Genomic DNA, 19,413 nt, shown 5'->3' with positions numbered 1-19,413 from the left:
ATTTTTGTTTAAGTCTGTATTATTAAGACTTCAGAGATAATAATTTGCATGAGAAAGACAGCTAAAACTGCAGCTTTTGCTACATCAGTCCTTTGGGTATTATGAAATTTCTATGACAAATCCTAATTTACTACAATCAAATGTTCTTTGGATTGATGTATTAAAATACTGTTTTAGCTCTACTGGATTTTCAATATGCTTTTCTAGATTTGACAGAGACAAAACAACAAATTTGAAAAACATTAAATTATCTTTTTATAAGATTAATTTTACCACCTGCTCTCCCTTAAACGGGGAATGCTTAAAAAATTCAAAGCCAAGAGTTTTTTCCCTCCTTGGTCTACATCAATATAAATGCATGAAATACAGATGCCAAATGTTCAACACCCGCCACCCTTCTTTAGCAGACCATTGTTTTCTATTATCAGAAAGCAGTTATGAGTCATGTATGTGTGGTAACGGTGATGGTGGGCTGTATTAGGCAATACACAAAGAATTAAACAGATGCAGTTCCTGGCTTCCAGGGGCTTGAAGAGAGAAATGAAAAACCAAACATAAAACCAAAGAAACAGTACATCTGCCTATCAAAACTTATCAGCTGCAAATACACTCCTGGAACGAGAGGACAAAGAATAGGTATGCAGCATTATGGGAGAGGAGGTGGTCACTATCGAATAGGAATGGATAAAGGTCAGGAAAAGTAAGAGGCTTTACTGTGGCAATCCAAGATAACTTTCTGTAAGAGAAAAAATGCTAGGAGCAGTTTAAATAATAGGAAATAATACCAGTAAGTAAAGGGTCACGTGGAAGAACAGGAAAAAAGACTTCTTTAAGAACTGTGCTTCTTGGAAGGAGAGTGGGCACAGGAAGGGACAGAAGCAGTGCAGAGTTCGAAAAGGAAACCTAAACAGGGGTACACAAGAGGCAATGCGCATTGAGAGACGTCAGGCCAGGAGCTGAGGAGGTAGGTCCCGGGTCCCAGAAAGAGCCTTAAATAAGGGTAGGAATTTAGAGTATTGAGCAGATGGTGATAAAGGGTCGAAGAAGTAAATGAAGAAGTAAACAAATATAGGATGTGTGAAAATTCAGCAACAGACAGCGCTAGAGATTGGGAGGGGGAACTTTGGAAAAGCAGGGGGCAATGATCCTGGTGGAAGAGACCCCTATGTGGCCTAAGGGCATTCCTAATGAGGGATGGCCAGAAAAGAGCAAGTATGGGAGACAGCCACTGTTCTGTAAGATTTAGATATTGCTAAATATATCACATGGCTAAATCAATCAGTATTGATTTACCCAAGATATAATCCTATCATGATGAATCAGAAAAAAAAGTCTTGTGAACAGATTGTTAATTTTTGCTATAAAGGGGAAGAATGAACTTGCAGTGATAAAATATTAACAATTCTGTTTCCACATACTTTGTCAACAAACACACCACCACACATACCAATATAAGAATCCAGATACAAAACTAGTTTAAAATTCTCAAAAGGACACCCATTCTCATAATTTAGATGCTTTGTAACAATGGTTCTCCTCCTACTCAACAAATATCTTGCCATGCCAATTAAATCAACATTTTCCAACATACATTAGCAATACCAACACCTACACTAAGTCAGAAAGTACGCCCCCCACACTATCTCCTGTGGATATTTCAGAGAGTAAAAAGAAAGTAAAAAGGGCCTACAATGTAAATGATAAACAGAGCTGTAATGGAAATCAAAACTACTAAAGAAACAGTTGCTGAATGAAACAAATTAGTAAGAACATGATCTCTGTTAGATAACTACTATTTGGGATTATGCATTTGGGAACTCAGTAAAGAGTGTAACCATTTGGGGTAACTTCTCTATTTATAAATTGTTTGAAACCAAGAAAGAAATGTGGCAATTAAAAAAAACAAAGTAAGCTGACGTAGACACACCGATTAGGCACTGGGCTAGGCATGAAGATAAGATGAAAAAGGCAAAATGCCAAAGAGTCAGTGAGGAGAGAGACAGATACGACAAACAAACCTTGTGGCTTAGTGTAAAATGTGACACAAAGGTGGTCTGGGGAAAGTGAATTTCAGAGAGGGCCTACCTCTGCTGAAAAAGGGGTCAGGAATTACGGTCAAGGGAGGTTTCCCACAGGGGATGAAACGAGAGCCAAGCCTGACCGGTCAGCAGGCAGACAATGGAAGGCAGGACACCACATGCAGTGACTGACACGACAGAAACTAACCAAGGCACGAAAGAACCGAGAGCGTGCAGCACACACAGTTCATGCGGGAGGTCAGGGTGCGTGTGTGTGCGACGGAGGATGAGAGATAAGACTGAACTGGAGAGGTTGGCTGGGGCCAGATAATGAAGAGCTTTGTATGCTGGGTGAAGAGGTTAGGACTTGGTTCTGTGGGCAGTAGGAATCACTGGTGGATTTTCAATAAGGTTCAGACTTGCCTTTTATAAAGGTCACTCCAATAGCAGTGGGATGGAGGACTGATCTGCTTATTGTTGGTAGGGGAGGGTGGGCAAAGGGTGGAGACAGGCACTTATTTGCTAACTATCAGCATGTTTATTATTAATATTTATTTTTTTTCTTGGCCATCTAAGCTATTAGAACTGCACATGAGACACACGATTACAGAATTGAGGAGGCAAGGGATGTTTTAAGAGGAATTTAAGAGTTGGAACCTAACTGCATGGAGTAAGATTACACATGAGCTGAAGGGAGTAGAAAGAGTCCAGCATGTGTCCCATGCTTCTGGTCTGGGTAATTGGATAATAGTGTCATTAAGTGTGACAGGAATTGCAGGAGGTGGAACACATTTAAGTGGGAAGATGATGCAAATAAAATATAGAATTCCAACTTTAGCAAATGTCAATTAAGTATAAAGTTTTTCTGGACATACTCCGTCCAGTTTTAACCAGATGGGTTAGACTCTGGCACTTTGGCTTCCTGCCTGTAACTGTTTTCTACAAGGACAAATCTGTCACTTCAAACTAATTAACACCTGCCCTAATCAGCCGGACTAACTAGACACAATTAATAGGTCCTCTTATTTTATTACTGTGATATAAAGTGAAAATGTCTCTTAAAACTGAGGGTCATCACGATAGAAAGATAAAGATCAAATGCAGTATGAAGAGTGTGAAGGCTCTTCGGCTACAGACTTAAGACAGGCATGACAGATGGGCTATGTTTGCTGCTGCTAAAGAAATTTTACAGGCGCACAAAATATAGCTGGCTTTTGATACCTGGCTTTGATGTTTCCAGGAACTCATTTAGCAATGCTGGAATATCTGGCAGCTTACATATCCCTTCAAATATGTTACAAGGTGATGGGAATCAAAGCCATGGCATATACGATACCAACATGCTTTGTAAAAGCAGTGTAATTATTCAACTTCAGAGGACTGACTATGTACTCTTACCTTTCTGCTTTAGAAGCATAGTAACTGTCATTTATTCTGTTACTAATTAAGATTTTTGGGTAACAACTGGGTTTTTCTCTTTGTATCCAGAAACAGCTAGAGACACAGAGACATACCTCCATCAAAACTGGGAGTTTACACTATTATACACATGGCCCTAGTAGTTATGGGAAGCTAAGAATCAAATGTTGACTCTCAATTAAATCTGCTCACATCTAAGGAGACCCTGACCTAATCCAGACAAGTTTGCTGAGGCTTACATCACTCTGTAAAACAATTAACATTAATTTTGGATCATGGATTTATCTTACGGTTCTGAATATCTCAAAAGATTTTGGGGTAAGTAAAAATATCCCCCACTTTAAGATAGAGCTCTATAAAAGGGATCATTAAAAGGCACAACTGTGACTGTGTGTGCTGCTACCTTGATCCCTCTTGGGACATCTTGGAAACAGGGGAAAGAGAGGGCAGCAAGTTAGTGAGTAGAATGTTGTCTAGAATCACATTTATCTGTGTGCTAAATCCCATTTACAAATTGTCACACATCTAATCAGTGGTCTTAAGGTCATTCTAGAAGTGAACAGTGAAATAAAAACGAGAGTATAAGAGATAGGAGGAAAATGGAAGGCAGGAAGGTTTCCTAAACGAAAGGATAACCTGCTTTTAAGCTTTTGTAATTCTACTGCCTCCAAAAGAATGTGGGCCACTAAACAAACACATAACACAGTTTATTCTCAAGAAGCTATACTAAGACACAGCCATTTGAGTACATCAAAATGTTTCCTAAACCCCTAAGAAATAATGTCACACAATAAAGTCCCGTCCACTCTATGCAACCACTAAAACAAATGACTATATCCACTTGGGGAAAAGAACTTATTAAAACACTGTTGTGTTGGGCTTTTTTTGTTGTTTTATTACAAAACTACCAGCTCAATGCAAAGAATACGAAAGAACTTTCCAATAAGATGTGGATAAGCCTAGAATCTTTTGTAAATAAAAATTATGAGATCATAAGGTGGCACTGCTATCTATTTATGGAGGCATGCGATTAAATTTTGCATCTTGAAGACATCAGAAATGTCATACAGCCTTAACTTTTATCCAAGTTCAGTCATATGTCCTTAGACTCCTAGAAGGTAATTTACGGGAGACGTACTTCTCAATCATGGCCTGAAGAGGAAGTGAAACTTAATTTCTACAAGAACAGCTGAGATAGAAAGCACATAATAGATTTTAAAAATGTGGATCATGCTTTACATAATCCTTAAATTTTGCAGTTGTTGCTTTTAATGACGATGCATAAATATCCCCTTTGTTAAGTGAAATATTTTTAAACCAAAATTTCTATCTTACCTCAGAGTAAACAATAAAAAATGCCTGCCATGTACTCAGCACAAATAATGATTAATTCAATTTTGTGGATATAGAATTTGACAGCATTTAAAGAGAACTGAAATATACTTGTTTATAAAACTTTTCTACATAAATATTATAAAACCAGTTATATGTAAATGCAATAATTGCTTTAAAATAGTTGTTTTCAAATAAGATATAAAAATTCAGAATTCATTTACACATAAATGAAATACTAACTATAATTAATTATCATAAAATATACCCTCCAATAACTCCCAGTAAGATACAATCTGCTAGCTTAATTTATGGGTTGATTTTTAAAATTACAAACAACTGCTAAAAAAGGTTTTTATTCAGAACTCAATTGAGCCTTGTCTCTCCCAACAATTAGTATCATAAACTAATTGATACAATGAACAAATTAAAAATAGAATCAATGATGGCTTATTATAAGAACCCAGAGATGAATAAGAAACGCTTTCAGCACTAGAGATTTGAATGTATGCAAACTAACTATATAACAAATGCATCACACCCTGAGTTTTTAAAGCAAATTTCTGAAAGAAAAAAAAAAAAGGACCTCCTATAGAAAACATACTAAGAAGTTTTTGTTTTTTTTTTGTTTTTGGTCTAGGTTTTGTAAACTACAACCACAAAGCCTTTTAGCAGGGTTTTAAGTCAGTCAACTTTTCCTAGGAGAGAGGGAATCTACAAAGTCAAATTTCTCTAACAGATTTAATTTTATCAATTTTTTAAGACAGTCTACATTATTTTTTAGTAGTAAATTAATTGTAGAAGACTTTACATAATGCTTTTGAGGTGTAGCAACATTTGGACAATCCAAATGTCAGAAAGCAAGCAAGCAAAGTTCCCCATTTCACATACTCTATTCCCATTCAAGGATGTCTTTTATTAATTTGGAAAGCAAACCTAGCATTTCTGTTGTGCTTATTTTTATTCTCTCAATGTCTGGAAATGAAAGAGAGAAGCCAGGTGACAGTAAGAAACCAAAGACCAACCACAGCAGGAAATTTAATTTAGAGTATTTTGTGCCATTTGCCCTCTCAGCGCCCTGATCAGCTGCAGGAGCTGAGGAGATCACAGGGCGCAGGCAAAGCACACCCTTACGCTCCTGCCCTGCCCTCTTCACTTACTATTCAGTGCGGGTAAAAATTTAGAGCAAAGAAGGTCACCCAAACTCCATGGCTATGTCAACGAGATGGGACAATCTAAGACCCTCTTAATCCAAAAAGAAAAAAACTAATGTAATAAAAAGAAATTCCAGTAAATGTGGCCTAAACATTTTCCAATCATTATGAAAAGTGCTATGTTTCAACATTAAGACTATTCACAAATCCTTCCTTATGCTCAGAAGCAATTGCGCTAAAACAAAGAACGTCTATTTGCATAACAAATACAAATTCCCTGAACAAATCTTTCTTAGACAACTTAGTCATGGGGATTCTAATACACTCCTTACACAACATTCTGTGGCACACATACTCGCAAGTCACTGGTTTCTGTAGAATGTGAACAGTCACCACTCCAGCATTGCCACTCTCATAGGAGTTTACCCTTTCATTGTGATGACCATTGCAAAGGTTCTTTACTGGTCAAGTGGGTGTCACCAGTAAGTAAACAGCACACAGCAGAGAAGGATCTAGGAGACAGACAAACTCTGTTGTATGGACACTACAAACAGGAATGCTTAGTTAACTCCCTTCCATGCTTGTCTTAGCAACAGTAACTGACTAGGTCAGCAAAGAAAGGAAGTTTTAGAAGTAGCAATTTATTAATATCAACTTCTAAATTTGAGTTCATGATCACAGAATTGGTTATATTTAGCATAAAACTGCATTACTGCCTTTTGCACAGATTAAATATAAATCTTTACAAACTACCAAGCTGAGTAAGTGGAATTTATTTTACAAAGAATCCTTGATTTTCAAAGATTTCAAAATGTATTTCATCAGAAAACCTACCTCTTGTAATTTCAAATTCCCCTATTAACAAGGAATTTATCTATATTGGAAATTTGAGGCTTTCAGTTAATGAGTCAGGGATTGGGCTGGATTAGTTTTAACACAGGGATTTTAAAAAGAGGTGAGTCTGTGTAATATAATTCCTGGTCCCTGGAAAGCACTACCATAAATAATCTACAGATATAAAAAAATGTTTTTTGTTAAAAAATTTCCTTCATATCTAAAATGTGACTTGTTTTGCTCCTAGAAATGGTCAACTATATTCATATTTTATTCCTTTGTACAGTGTTTATGGTGTTGCAAAGAACTGTTCAACCCAAGATCTTAAGCCACTACCTAACAATATCAAACCCAGAATGAAACAGAAAATGGTTCAATCCTCAGCACTCTGGTGTCTTCCAAAGATATAAAATCAATCATGGTCACTTCACTTTAATTTAAGATTCTCAGATTTATTTTAGAAGAGAAACTTTACTAGTTTTAACAAAGGGAGTTTCTTGCAAAACTTACCAGTGTCCAATTTGAACCAGCCTCACAGAAAGTTGTGCCAGAATAATCAAGTCATCTTGTAACGCAAAATGTATGTTTTTTCTTTTGAAAAATGATATACATATGTACTTAAGTTTTCCTCCCACAAAAGGCAACTGCAACTCACAAACAGGATACGAGTAATTATTAAAGGTTGTTGACCTAGGTTAAGAGGACCTCAGGTCCTAATTTAAATGTGATCAAAATTACTATCAGACAAAGGATGCAGAATCTGGTAGTCTCAAAATCGGGGGATAAGAAATAAGAAAGGCCATAGGAAAAGTCACAATTTCAAATGTCTAGATTTTAGTAGCATTCCTTGAGTAGTCAAGGTTTGTATGGGCTATATACATACTGCTTCACCGTTTAGAAATAGCCCCCAAACCAATATAAAACTAAGAATCATTAAGAATCTATCAGAGATGCACTGATAGAATTTATGAATTTCCTTTGCTTTATGGTAGAATGCAAATCTAGAATCCTGAGATTCTAGTGTAACAGTAAAACATTTACAGGACACAGTAAATTAGTCAAAAGTTGCAGTTTTTGCATGTCCACACATGCAGAATAAAGTTTTAAATGTTGGAGTTATTACTTACTTTTTTCCCAGTTTATTTATAATAAAAAGTAAAAGCTTTAGAGTAAACTCAATAAGAAAATGCATAATATATGATGTACTTGTAGGGATTGCCAGATAACCTTATAAACTATTTCTTCCAATTGTCTTTGCTTTTTGCAAGGTTCATTTTCATTACCATAAATACATCAGGAACAGACTGACCCCAACCTGAAGCCAGGTGACAGCTGCTTGAAAGTCTAATCTGTTTACTGATAAGAAAAAAAAACAAAAAAAAACAGAAAAGAAATAAATGAATGATTGCTATTGATTCCCATGATAGCTCTATACAGACCCACTAACTCCTCTGGGTTAGTATAGACAGAAGCCAATTAGTTTTATTTCATATGTAAATAGAAGCATAAAGAGGTACAAAAAATAATTCATTGGATTGCTTTATCCTAAAACACAAGGCACACATTTTGAAAGTCACTTCAAGTACAGTTCTTGCTTATGGAGCTCTCTCTTTCTCTTAGGCAGGAATTTTTAAAATAAATTCAAACTCATCCAGCTGTGTATATTCAAGAAATACCAAAAAGTCACAAGGCATAGTAAGTTTCAGCTGTTCTCATCTTTCCAGTATTATCAATAACACATAATGAGGTAGTTCATACATCATCACAGCTGTGCAGGCCAGAGTTAACTTGGCTAATTTAACTATTCCAGTAGAGTTCTGTCAGGAGCTTGCTCTATTTTGGATAATCTACTCTGCAAGTCATATACCGTGTTTCCCCGAAAATAAGACCTAGCCGGACAATCAGTTCTAATGAGTCTTTTGGAGCAAAAGTTAATATTAAGACCCGGCCTTATTTTATTTTAAGACCGGGTCTTATCTAACATAATAGAAGACCAGGTCTTATATTAATTTTTGCTCCAAAAGACGCATTAGAGCTGATTGTTCAACTAGGTCTTATTTTCGGGGAAACACGGTAGAAAAGAACAGAGTATGACCTTTATTATCATTAATATGCAGTTCTCCCACCTTCTTTCAGAGTTCCTGTTAAATCATCTAATGATATTGTCCTTTGGAAAATTAAAAAACAACAACACACAACAAAACTTCTAAGAGCAATTAGCAATTGAAATCACGCAAAACTAAGACTATGACAACAGTAGGCTTAAGCTATATCAAGTAAAACTCCCTCTTTTATCAATATCCTTTAATTCCAAAGAGAAGAGCACTGTCCTCTGAGAAAAATTAACCATGAAGTCAAGGTCTGCAAGTTTCTACTCCACCCTCCCACTCTTTCAGAAAATTCAGAATTAGAAATTAATCACCGGTCATATTTTCACCTACAGATTACCTCCAAAATAAGGTTTGCAGAATGCCTCTTCTTTATGGTTGATAATGACTATGAGACTTCTTTAAAATGTATGTAATGTAGGAACTAGTGGCGATCTTATTTGCTAATGGGAAACTTGCACATCCTCCATGATTTTAATTATCCATAACAGTAATCTACAGTTAGTGAAGCTTTTAAAACTGCTTAGACCTGCCATTTAGTGTCATTTTCTATTAAGGATGAGTGCCTAAACTGGCAGAGACTGTGTTTTCTTAATCAAAACATAACATTCAATGTTGTTTTCTTAACTTCCTATTTGGAATTTGGAAATTCTCCAAAGCCCATCCCGTGTGTAAAAGCCTCAGCATCAAAATATGGGGAGTTCATACATACAACTAGTTTCCAGTTAATGTTGGCAATAAACATCTGCAGACGTACAAAAGCAGAGTGTGATGGCAAAGTGGGATTATATCATAACTTGGGGTGAAGGCAAAATTGAAAAATAATTAAAATAATGTCATTATAATGAACCAAGTAAGCATTTATTATTATTGAAATCCTCTTTTTAAAATGCATTTTTTAGTATCTAAGTATCTTGACTAAAGAATTGGAAGGGACCTGTGAAGTCAGGTCAACTTACTTTCCCATTTGACTCTTGAGAATAAAATAAACACTGCACATCTAATTTGGATTAATTTAGATGTTAAAACTAATACATTTGCAAAACAAAGAATTTTATCTGCGTAGTAGACTCAGAACTCTGAACCTTCCCCAAGTTCCACACAATGAAGCATTATGGATATAATACGTAATAATGATTTACCAAGTCATATAAAATACTGAACACAGTGGGATCAACAACTGCCATTCATTATTCCTGAATCCAAAGACTGCTGGGTCTGACTTGGGCATATACACAGCTGAACACATACTTCCTGGTTATGTGCAATCTGCAGAGATAGACCAGCTTTACAGGCCTGACCACAGAGATTAATAGCTTTAGCCAAATAATGTGGTAACCATGTGAACCTGGGCTGCTCCAGCTTGTTTGTGAATCTCTCAGCAAGGCTCAACATGCCGTTATCTGCATCTTGTTGCCAGGAAACACAACATCGCTTTGGAATACAAGGAAAACCAGGTTGCAATGACCACAGGTCAACTTCCCCAAAGCCTAATTTTTGACACTCAGCTATCTACAATCTTATACATTTCTTACTGTAGTCCATGGAGGACTTCACTTTACTAGTACTTAACTGTTAATACTTTTTGCTATTTTTATCAGGGCAGGACCACTTACTACCTACCATTAACAATGTAGCAGCAGCAACAGTAATTACAAATAATAATTCACTTACACTTCTGTCAGTGTCAAATAAACCTTACTTCATTAAAACTGTCCTGGAAATCAAGCACTCACAGCAACAACTTTGTAACTGGTCCAACAATGCATACTTATGCGCCTATATCTATGTCTATTCTTCCATAAAGTAATTTTACCAAATATGCTGCTGACCTAAGAGTTCTTGGATTTTCTGGGATCAAAATATCTGTCTTGCCTTGCTCATGATAACAGAATGTAATGTGTTGGACAATAATCCTAGTTTCTTCCTGACCAAGTCAAACAGAAACTTAATGTACCAAGATGCTAAAGTGCTCAGCAGACTGGAAATGTGCTTCTTAAGAGTGAAGTGGGAGTCTATAGTTCTGCACTGCTTTGCAATCTGGAGATGGAAGGATCAGCGTGGCGTTGAGAGGATATAAAATTAATTCCCCTTCGCACAGCAATTAGAATTGCTGGCTCACGGACAACAGAAATTTTGGACAATACCTTATTAAAAAGATTTTTAAGAGAAAATGGAAAATGTTTCTGTCTTCCAATGCTGACTCAAAATAAATAAATAAGAGTACTTAGCTTTAATACAGGATCTAAGAAGTTTGCTACCCAAGCATGATAGAATCTTGAAGGCATTATATTATCAAGATAACACATTTACAATCAGGGAAACTACACTCTTGATATCATCTTACATTTATCCCAAGGGGTATTCTATATAATAAATAATACCTTTAAACTTGGACCTTATATTGTTTCTCATCTTGTTCCATACATCCTTTAGATGTCCCTTTGCATTTTAGAAGATGCAAAGTTCTAGTCTCATAATTAAGTTGCTAAAAGACACAGATCTGTATACTATATAACTGAAATACTGAAACACTGAACGAAAACCACTTACCTAATACTAAATGGGAGCTAGAGAAGTTAAAAAAAAAAAAAAAGACCAGGTCTCCAACAATGCCAACAACGCTTAGCACTGTTGGAACACTTAAGATTAACATTAGGGCTAACAGAACAGACAACTCGGAAATGGCTTACTGCCCCATTTGCTTACTCCAGACACGTGAGCAGCGCAAGCCAGATCCCCTCATGGTCTCCCAAATTAGGTCGCATGGACAGAAGTGCTCTTCTCCCCCCATATAATTTTAACACTTATTCTTGGTCATACACAAATAACTATTAACATCACACATTTTAACTCCTTCTATACTACAGGAGAAACAACTTAGAAATATAAAGATTAATATTATACAGCCACTTTGACACTAGCCACTTTACATGTGGCATCTATTACATTTTTCTTCTTAGTTCAATTAAAGAATTCAGATGTGTCAATTTTAGTTCCCTATCAGTGAATATTGTTTGGACACCCATACTAAAAGAACCAAATTATTTATATACGTGTCTTCCATACAAAAACATGGGGATAACTGTTTTTTATGTACATGAGAAACAAACATACCGATTAACATGAACCTTCCCTTCACTCGTTTAAAAAATACCCTGAATTGTGGAATAATTTGTTTTATCTGTAAAATACACAGAATAATAAGCTTAATAGTAAAAACCTTTAAGGAAACAAACAAACAAACAAAAAAGAGATGTTTAACAGGTTTGGGCACGATTCATAAGTTTGGGGAAAACTTCTATCATTCACAGAAAGTTTATACCATTCAAAACAAAAAGGGGGCCATGAAACTCTCCAGATAATACTATTTTCCTTTATAAAGCAGCCTCTAATCAATATGCAAAATTTTTAAATCAGATAAATTAGGTATTCTTTATTTATGTTGTAAGATTCACCATGGATTTTCTTTCAAAAGTAAGCTCTCCTGTGATTAAAATTGTATTTGATTCACAACGTTCAATGTATATGCAACTTCTCAGTCACGTACATATTGCACAGTGACATCTGAATTGTTCAAATCACAAAAACTTCATTGTCTGGTTAGGTAAACACCCTGCATTTAACCACCATGAAAAATTAGGATAGCACACAGCCAAAAGAATAACAGTGGAAAAAAGGATAAAACCTGTTAGGTTACTATTAAAAGAAACCACCTCACGAAGCTTTTAACTTCTTTATATTCTCTGTAGGATTTAACAACAGCTTTAAAAAAGTTTTAAGTACATACCCATACTTCATTCTCATTCTATCATTTTCTGGGTTACAGTAAAATCTTTCCAAGTGTTCCTGGGAATCATTGGATACACTCTGCCACTTCTGAGTAGTTGTCCTCTTGATCTGCCAATGATATGGCAAGACCGTGTGGTGCTTCAAACAATCCCTGCCATAAATACACGTGCCTTGCAAAAAGTCCATGCAAATTTCAATTTCGTTCTCTTGGTGAGTGTGGTACTGTAGCTGGTTCACCAGCTCAAATACAAGATCAAGGGAAGCCTCCTCACTTTTGTCCTTAAAGAGCTCAGTATTCAACTTGTCACTTGTGTCCAAAATATACTGGATTGTAAAACTATTGTCTTGGAAAACCCCTGGAACGTAATCCATGACTTTGTCTATGCAGTCAGGACTAGCAGGAACGTCACTTGAAACTGGGTGCAAAAGGGCAGTCTGGAAGTGCCCTGCTGTAGAATCTGTCACGGTCCCACTGATGGTTTCTGGTGGAAAGCTGTGATCCTGGATTGGAACCACTTGTTCTGCAGCATCAGTGGAAGGATGAGTTTCTGGTATTTGGCCCCTAACATTTGTTCCATCGGGAATCAGGACAGACATATTGTTTTCTGCTGGTGGACACGATGGATTGATTTCCAGGGGTTTTTTCACCATAGGTTCATGTAAGCTGCTCTCATCTGCATTCTGGTTTCTAGATCTAAAAACCCCATCAAGTGAGCCCGATTCTAGCAAAGTGTTTAATATTGGCCTCAAAGACCTCAGGGTCCCAGTTCCCAATCTCTTCTGATCCTTTTTCTTAAAACAAGTCTTCAACGGAGTGATCTTCTCAGAGAGTCTCATTTGGCATGAAAAGTCATCAGGAGGAGAGGGAGGCTGCACTACACAGTCTGGCTCAGGTTCGGTGGTTTCCATTTCCATGATGTGGATTGGCTCCAACTGCTCTTCAGAGTCTAAAAATCCTACCAGGAAAGGAATGAAGATGATCATTTACAAGCTGACAACAATTGCATCCCATCCATTCATCAAAACGTTTTGTTTTAGTCTGTGACTAAGTCCCTGAAATCACTCCTGTTATACTATATTTCATCTTTATGGGTCAATTTTAAATTTTATTGAGAAATCAAGGCTCTAAAGCAACCAAAGCTATTCAAAAGCCCATGGCAGATAAAGGTAAAAGAGAGTCTCTTCTAACAGGCTCTTGAAATTTATTTGTGGACATAATATACAACAAACTGTAATTCTACCAGGATATGAAATTTAACTTTAAGTCTAAGATAGGGTGGGGTAGAAATAAGTGTATCTAACTAATGACATTGGGGAAACCACATCTTCACTGCTTTGTGGTTTCCTTGCCAGTTGTTCACTGTATCACCTATTTCATGAGGTGACAAAAAACGGTTTCTTTGTTAAAAAAACAACAACAAAAAAAACAAAAACAAACAAACCTCAAATGAAGGACAAACTTCAAAGTTAAATAATGAGTGAATCTGGAGTGTGAGGACATACTCAGGAAAGAAGGGCTCTGGATTAAAATGTTGTATGAGAGAAAGCCAGGAGCCTGTTGAAGCATTTCTATTCAGTTAAGTCTTCACTTAACTTAAGTCATCTGCGACTTGAAGGGAAGTGACTATTATGAAACCAATTTTACCATAGGCTAATTGATATAAACAAGAGTTAAGTTCCTACAGCATAATGTTATTTGACAAGCTGCTGTATTCAGAAAATTCCAATATATTCCCCAAGGATGTTAAGGGTCTACTTTTGCAATCCCCCAAACGTTACCACTGTTGGAGGAGGAATACCAAGGCTTGTTTAGCAACAGAAGCTACATCAGCAACAACCACTGCACACTGTTTTGGAAACCAAACACAACTTTGTAAAACAGAAAGAGCCTCCCTGTCTTCAGAAAAGTTACATGTATTTTTTTTAAAGGCAAATAAAGGCATGCTGTAGAAAACTAACACAAGAATATAAAACACAAAACACATTTCGGATTCCTTATGAACTACTGAAAGAAAATAAAAGAGTGCTTTCTTCAACAATCAGACCCCTTGCAAAAAACAGGAACGTAAAGTAAAAAGCAAAGAAAACTTTGTAAAATGACAAACGGTGTCTCCTCCACAATCTAGCACTTATTAACTAATTCTGAAAATATTTACTGAGCGCAGAGCCAGGTGGAACAGGGTTGGTGATGAGCAATTAATCCTTTCTCTTGTCCAATAGATTGAAAGAGGTATTTAATGCAAGGGCCCATGACTGCCTCAAGTATGCATCCCAGGTGCTCATTATAGTGCCCAGCACAATGCAAACAGTGGGTACCCCACAGTATTTTGGGGTTGAATTACTGAAGAAAAACAACCTATTAAGTGCCTAGTTCTATTAGTCTTTATGAGTCAACAGTAACAAATGGTAAAATTGAGCCCCCATAAAAATGAGTATTAAAGATCTAATTGGAGAGATTCTGCAATTTGTGTGTAAAATGTGCATAATGATCAAACACACACACACACACAAACAGCATATGACAAGGTATTAGTGTATACGGTAAGTACAAAAGGAAAAGGTAGAAAGAGTTCAGTGTAAGCTGCCATTGTTAGGCAAAGCTTCACGAAGGAGGGACTTGATAGAAGACATAAATCAACTGGAAAGCAGCCAGGCCAGGCGTTATTATTCATCATTCAGTGCTCTTGCCTCAAGGCACAATTGGCACAGATTGTGGTATTCCCTCTCAACCACACCAAACCGGCCTGTGCCTTCCCCCACATTAATGCGCGCGCACACACACACTAACCACTCCTATCACACTCGATCAATGCAAAGCAGACCCTAAACCAATTTTATTGATACATACACACATACAACTTTTCCTATTATTACCCTGTCACACTCGGAAATAAAATTGAGGAAGAGAAGTGGCGGAGTGGCGGAGTGGGGAAGTCACTTGGACCTCGTTCCTCAATTAGTTTGCATAACAAAAAATAAAGATTGAAAGGACACTTCCTCCGGTCGCCAGGTCCCCGGTACCCCGCGGAAAGCGACCTACCACTCCACCCACCTCGGGATGCACGGGCTTCTCCCGCACTCCCGGCTCAGAGCCCGGTCCATGGAAACCGCCCGCTCCAAACTCAGGAATCTCTCGAGGGCCCGCCGCTGCCCGACACCTCGGCGCCGAGCCGGGGTCCGAGCGACGCCTCCTGCGGGCCGCGGCGGTTTGCGCAGCTCCGCACCACGAACAGCGTCAACTCCGCGCAGCGCGGCGGAGGCGCCGCCCGGCTCGGCCAATTCCCGGAGTTCCGAGCACCCTGCCCCCCCACCTTCTCAGCAGGCGCTGCGGCCCCCCCCCCCCAAACTCTCGGTCCAGCCTCCTCCCAACGAGCACCCCCAGTTCAAGCTTCCCTCCCCCCCAGCAGCCCCTTACGGCGCCTTCCACAGACAATTACTTCTTCACCTCCTCAACCAACCTTCCTGAGAGGATCGTCCCGCGAGTCTCGAAGGATCGCACAATCTACCCGCGAAGCGCCCGGGAAACACGGCGGACGCTTCTTGGGGAGGAAGGCGAAGACTTCTACGCCTTCAAAGTTAATCTAAAAACAGTCTGCAAACTTCTGGGCGGCAGCCGGAACGCGGGGTGGCCGGAAGGCTCCCCTAGCTGCCGTGCCCTCCCCCTCGATCTGCGAAGTGCTCCCGCGGGGGAGGCCGCAGAGACGCGCCCCCGCGCCAGCCCTGACCAAAGGGGAATGGGGAGGCGCCGGGGACCCTAACCCTTCAGTGTCTTACTCCGACTTATACACCTGCCAGCGGCCCTAAGTGACTAAGAAGTGTAAACTAATTTCATCCCGATATTGACAGGATTCGAGTTCATTTGGTACAAAAAGGCAGCCTAATTATCAATCACCCTAGATCCCTGAGAGCCGGCTGCGAGGCCGGCGCCCCCTTCCTCGCCCGCCATCCCCGCTAGGGTCCCTCATCGGCTCCTCAGAGCTCACCCGGAGCCCTTTACCTGAACCGGCAGCCTGAGAGAACCGACCACAGGAACCGAGTCGCGGCGCTGCCGGCTCGCGGGCAGCGTCCGCGCCGGGGGGTCAGCGCAGAGGGCGGGCTCAGGGGTCTAGGGGTCGCAGGCCGGAGACGCCGCGTACCGCGAACGGGCCATTACGCCGCCGCGAGCGCAGAGAGCCGCGACAGACTCCCGATCCAGCTCCCTCTCCTGTCACCTCCAGCTCTGCTTTAAAGTGGCTTCCGGTCGCCTGCTCACAGCAGCCCGGTCGCGAAGGCGGAGCCTAAGAGGCCGGGTGTGGGGTGGGGTGAGGGGGCCGGGCGCTCAGTGGGTGCCGGGAAGGAGACCCGCCCCGTGCGCGCGCGCGCGCTAGCGCTCGCTCACTGGGAGGCGCGCGGGGTGCGAGTGCAGCGGCCGCGTGCTCCCGCGAGGGGGCGTGTCCTTTCGGGGGCGGCTGGGTCTCGGAGGGTCCGCGTCTACGCGCGTCGGGGAGCGCGCGGCGGTGAGGAAGGAAGGCTCTCTCCCTGTGGGGCGGGCTCCACCTGCCTGCGGACAGATGGAGGGTCACTTTGTTCCGAGGAAACCCTGGCAACTGAAGGAGGATGTGAAACAGAACGACCCGTTTCTGGGCGGTTGGCTTTGTTTATTTGCCTCCTCACTAGCCGTCTCCTGCCCCTGACGCCACCGAGCCCCAAGAGGAGGCAAACGGCTGCTACCACCGCTGCGGCCAGACGGGGTCGCCCGCGCCGTACAGAACGGGCCGGCCAGGAGGCACACCCGGGCTGGCCACCTGCCCGACGGGGTCACAGGCATTCCTGTTCCAGGGAAACGTACGCTGCATTGCAGAAGGGAAACCTAGCTTTGGGATTTTGACGATAAAAACCCACAAACACCGTAATGACTGATTCACTCAATACTGGGCGAGCGCCTATTGTGTGCCAGGAGAGTGCTAAGCTTAGACTACATGCCTGTCCCAGACCAAGCCTGTCCCAGACCAAGCCTGTCCCAGACCAAGCCTGTCCCAGACCAAGCCTGTCCTCGTGGAGTGTGCAGAGCACCACGTTCTCACCTCTAAAATATACACCCCATGAGAATTTACCATTTTTTCTGAATTATAAAATGCCTTGAATGGTAAGTCCATATATTGAATAGGTTTGCAGTGGTGGAGGAAGAAACACTACATTAAATTCATGTAATTACTATATATTGGAGAAACAAAGGCCCTGATCAAAATCAAAGAAAGTTAATTATGGCTTCATCCCTAGCAGCTGGCAGAGAACAAAATACAGGTTACAAAGAGATGCTCTCTGTCAGTGGCCTGAATATAAACTGACTTAATTCCATAATGTGGAGCCTTTCTCGGTTGAAAAAGCCAACTATTACCTTACCAGACATGCAAACCTATAATAATAGGAGCTGAGAGGTGGTAGTAACAGATACATGGTTCCACGCTTTTCTTAAACTCTTCTAAACCAAATGGGGTGACAACTAAACTCTTCTAAATCTATTCAGCAAAGAATAGATTAAGGGTAATATCTACCCAACAGGCTTTTTTCAAATATGGACAATGGTATGGATAGGATTCAGAGGTTAATAAAGAAAAGCCAAGAATTTCCAGGCTGAAAAAGTGTACCGAGACAAGATTTGGTCTATGCCTACTCATACATGGAATTGCCTAGAAACAAGTATCTGAGTATAAATCGATTTTACTGTTTGCTATTTATCTCACCTGTTCTGTTTTATTCTTTTCATGGCTTCTTTTGGATTAAGAATTTGTAATCTATTTTTTTCTAACAACTAGATTATTTGCTGTACATTCTTAGTGTTTCAGTTATTTATTGCTGTGTACCAACTATCTCAAAACTTAGTGACTTAAAACAACTCTTCTTCGCTCATGATTCCAGATTCTCTGGCTCAAGAATTCAATCAGGCCATTGTGCAGGTGGCTCATCGCTACTCCATGATGTCTTGGGCCTCAACTGGGGTGGCCCAGATGGCTGGGACCTGGTTCAACTAGGGCCGTATGTACTGGGCCTCTGTCCTGGCTGTTGGCAGGATTCCCTGGTTCTTCTCTACATGGCTTCTCCATGTGGCTAATTTGGGTTTCCTCACAGGATGGTAATCCCTAGGTTCCAAGAGGGAGCCTTCCAAAAGGACAAGCCTCAATGTACAAGCCTTTGCTTATATCACCCTTACTAATGTGTCGTTAGCCAAAGCAAGTCACACAATCAACTCAGAGTCTGTGGCACAAGGCCATGAATATTGGGAGGTGAGGTTCATTGGGGGCCATTTAGATTAAGGGCAGATCACCTTAATCCAATTAGCAATTAATTAAAAGTTACTTCCAGGGTGTAGCTCTTTGGAATTACAACCTAAAATCTTTCCTCCTCGGGTCCTGAACTCAAAATTTTCACCCTCCACTCTCCACCCACTCTTCTTGAGAACTCTAGCTAGTTTTCAACTTTTCCACTACCGTTTCAGAATGTCAATTCCCTCAGAGGGCAAAATGGCACCAGATTCTGGATTTATCACTCTTGGATCTAGTCTCAGACTGCCAAAGTTTTAATGCTCTAGGAAAGGTATCCTCCACAGCGTCCACTTCAGACATGACACCATGGAAGACAATTTAATAGGAAGATCCTCCTACAGAACAGAACCAGGAACTGACAGATTAACTGACCAAGGGCATGGATTCCTTGCTACAGTTATCCAACAGGATTTGAGATGTTCTATGGACCAATGACCACTATGAGTTTCCCCTT

General features: G+C 40.1%; 1 protein-coding gene across 4 annotated transcripts in view; it reads right to left on the bottom strand.

The window, feature by feature from the left end:
• The window catches only part of TIPARP (TCDD inducible poly(ADP-ribose) polymerase), a 116,152-nt gene that overhangs the window by 12,096 nt on the left and 84,643 nt on the right, over positions 1-19,413 (bottom strand). Inside the window, exons 1-2 of one of the 4 annotated variants that reach the window (XM_019731960.3) lie at positions 16,655-16,920; positions 12,656-13,613 (exon numbers count right to left, since the gene is read on the bottom strand). In XM_019731960.3, coding sequence (XP_019587519.1) covers positions 12,656-13,572 — 917 coding nt within the window. In that variant the 5' untranslated portion in view covers positions 13,573-13,613; positions 16,655-16,920. Of the gene's footprint in view, positions 1-12,655; positions 13,614-16,115; positions 16,630-16,654; positions 16,921-19,413 lie in introns of those variants that run through there. The other 3 variants (XM_019731966.3, XM_019731965.3, XM_019731964.3) reach the window with 3 other exon arrangements.

Source organism: Rhinolophus sinicus, chromosome 17 (assembly GCF_057876585.1).
Source record: "Rhinolophus sinicus isolate RSI-liver-muscle chromosome 17, RSI-T2T, whole genome shotgun sequence".
NCBI classification, from domain to species: domain Eukaryota; kingdom Metazoa; phylum Chordata; class Mammalia; order Chiroptera; family Rhinolophidae; genus Rhinolophus; species Rhinolophus sinicus.
Note: the sequence above shows the minus strand (reverse complement) of the source record. Positions and strands in the feature narration are given on the sequence as shown.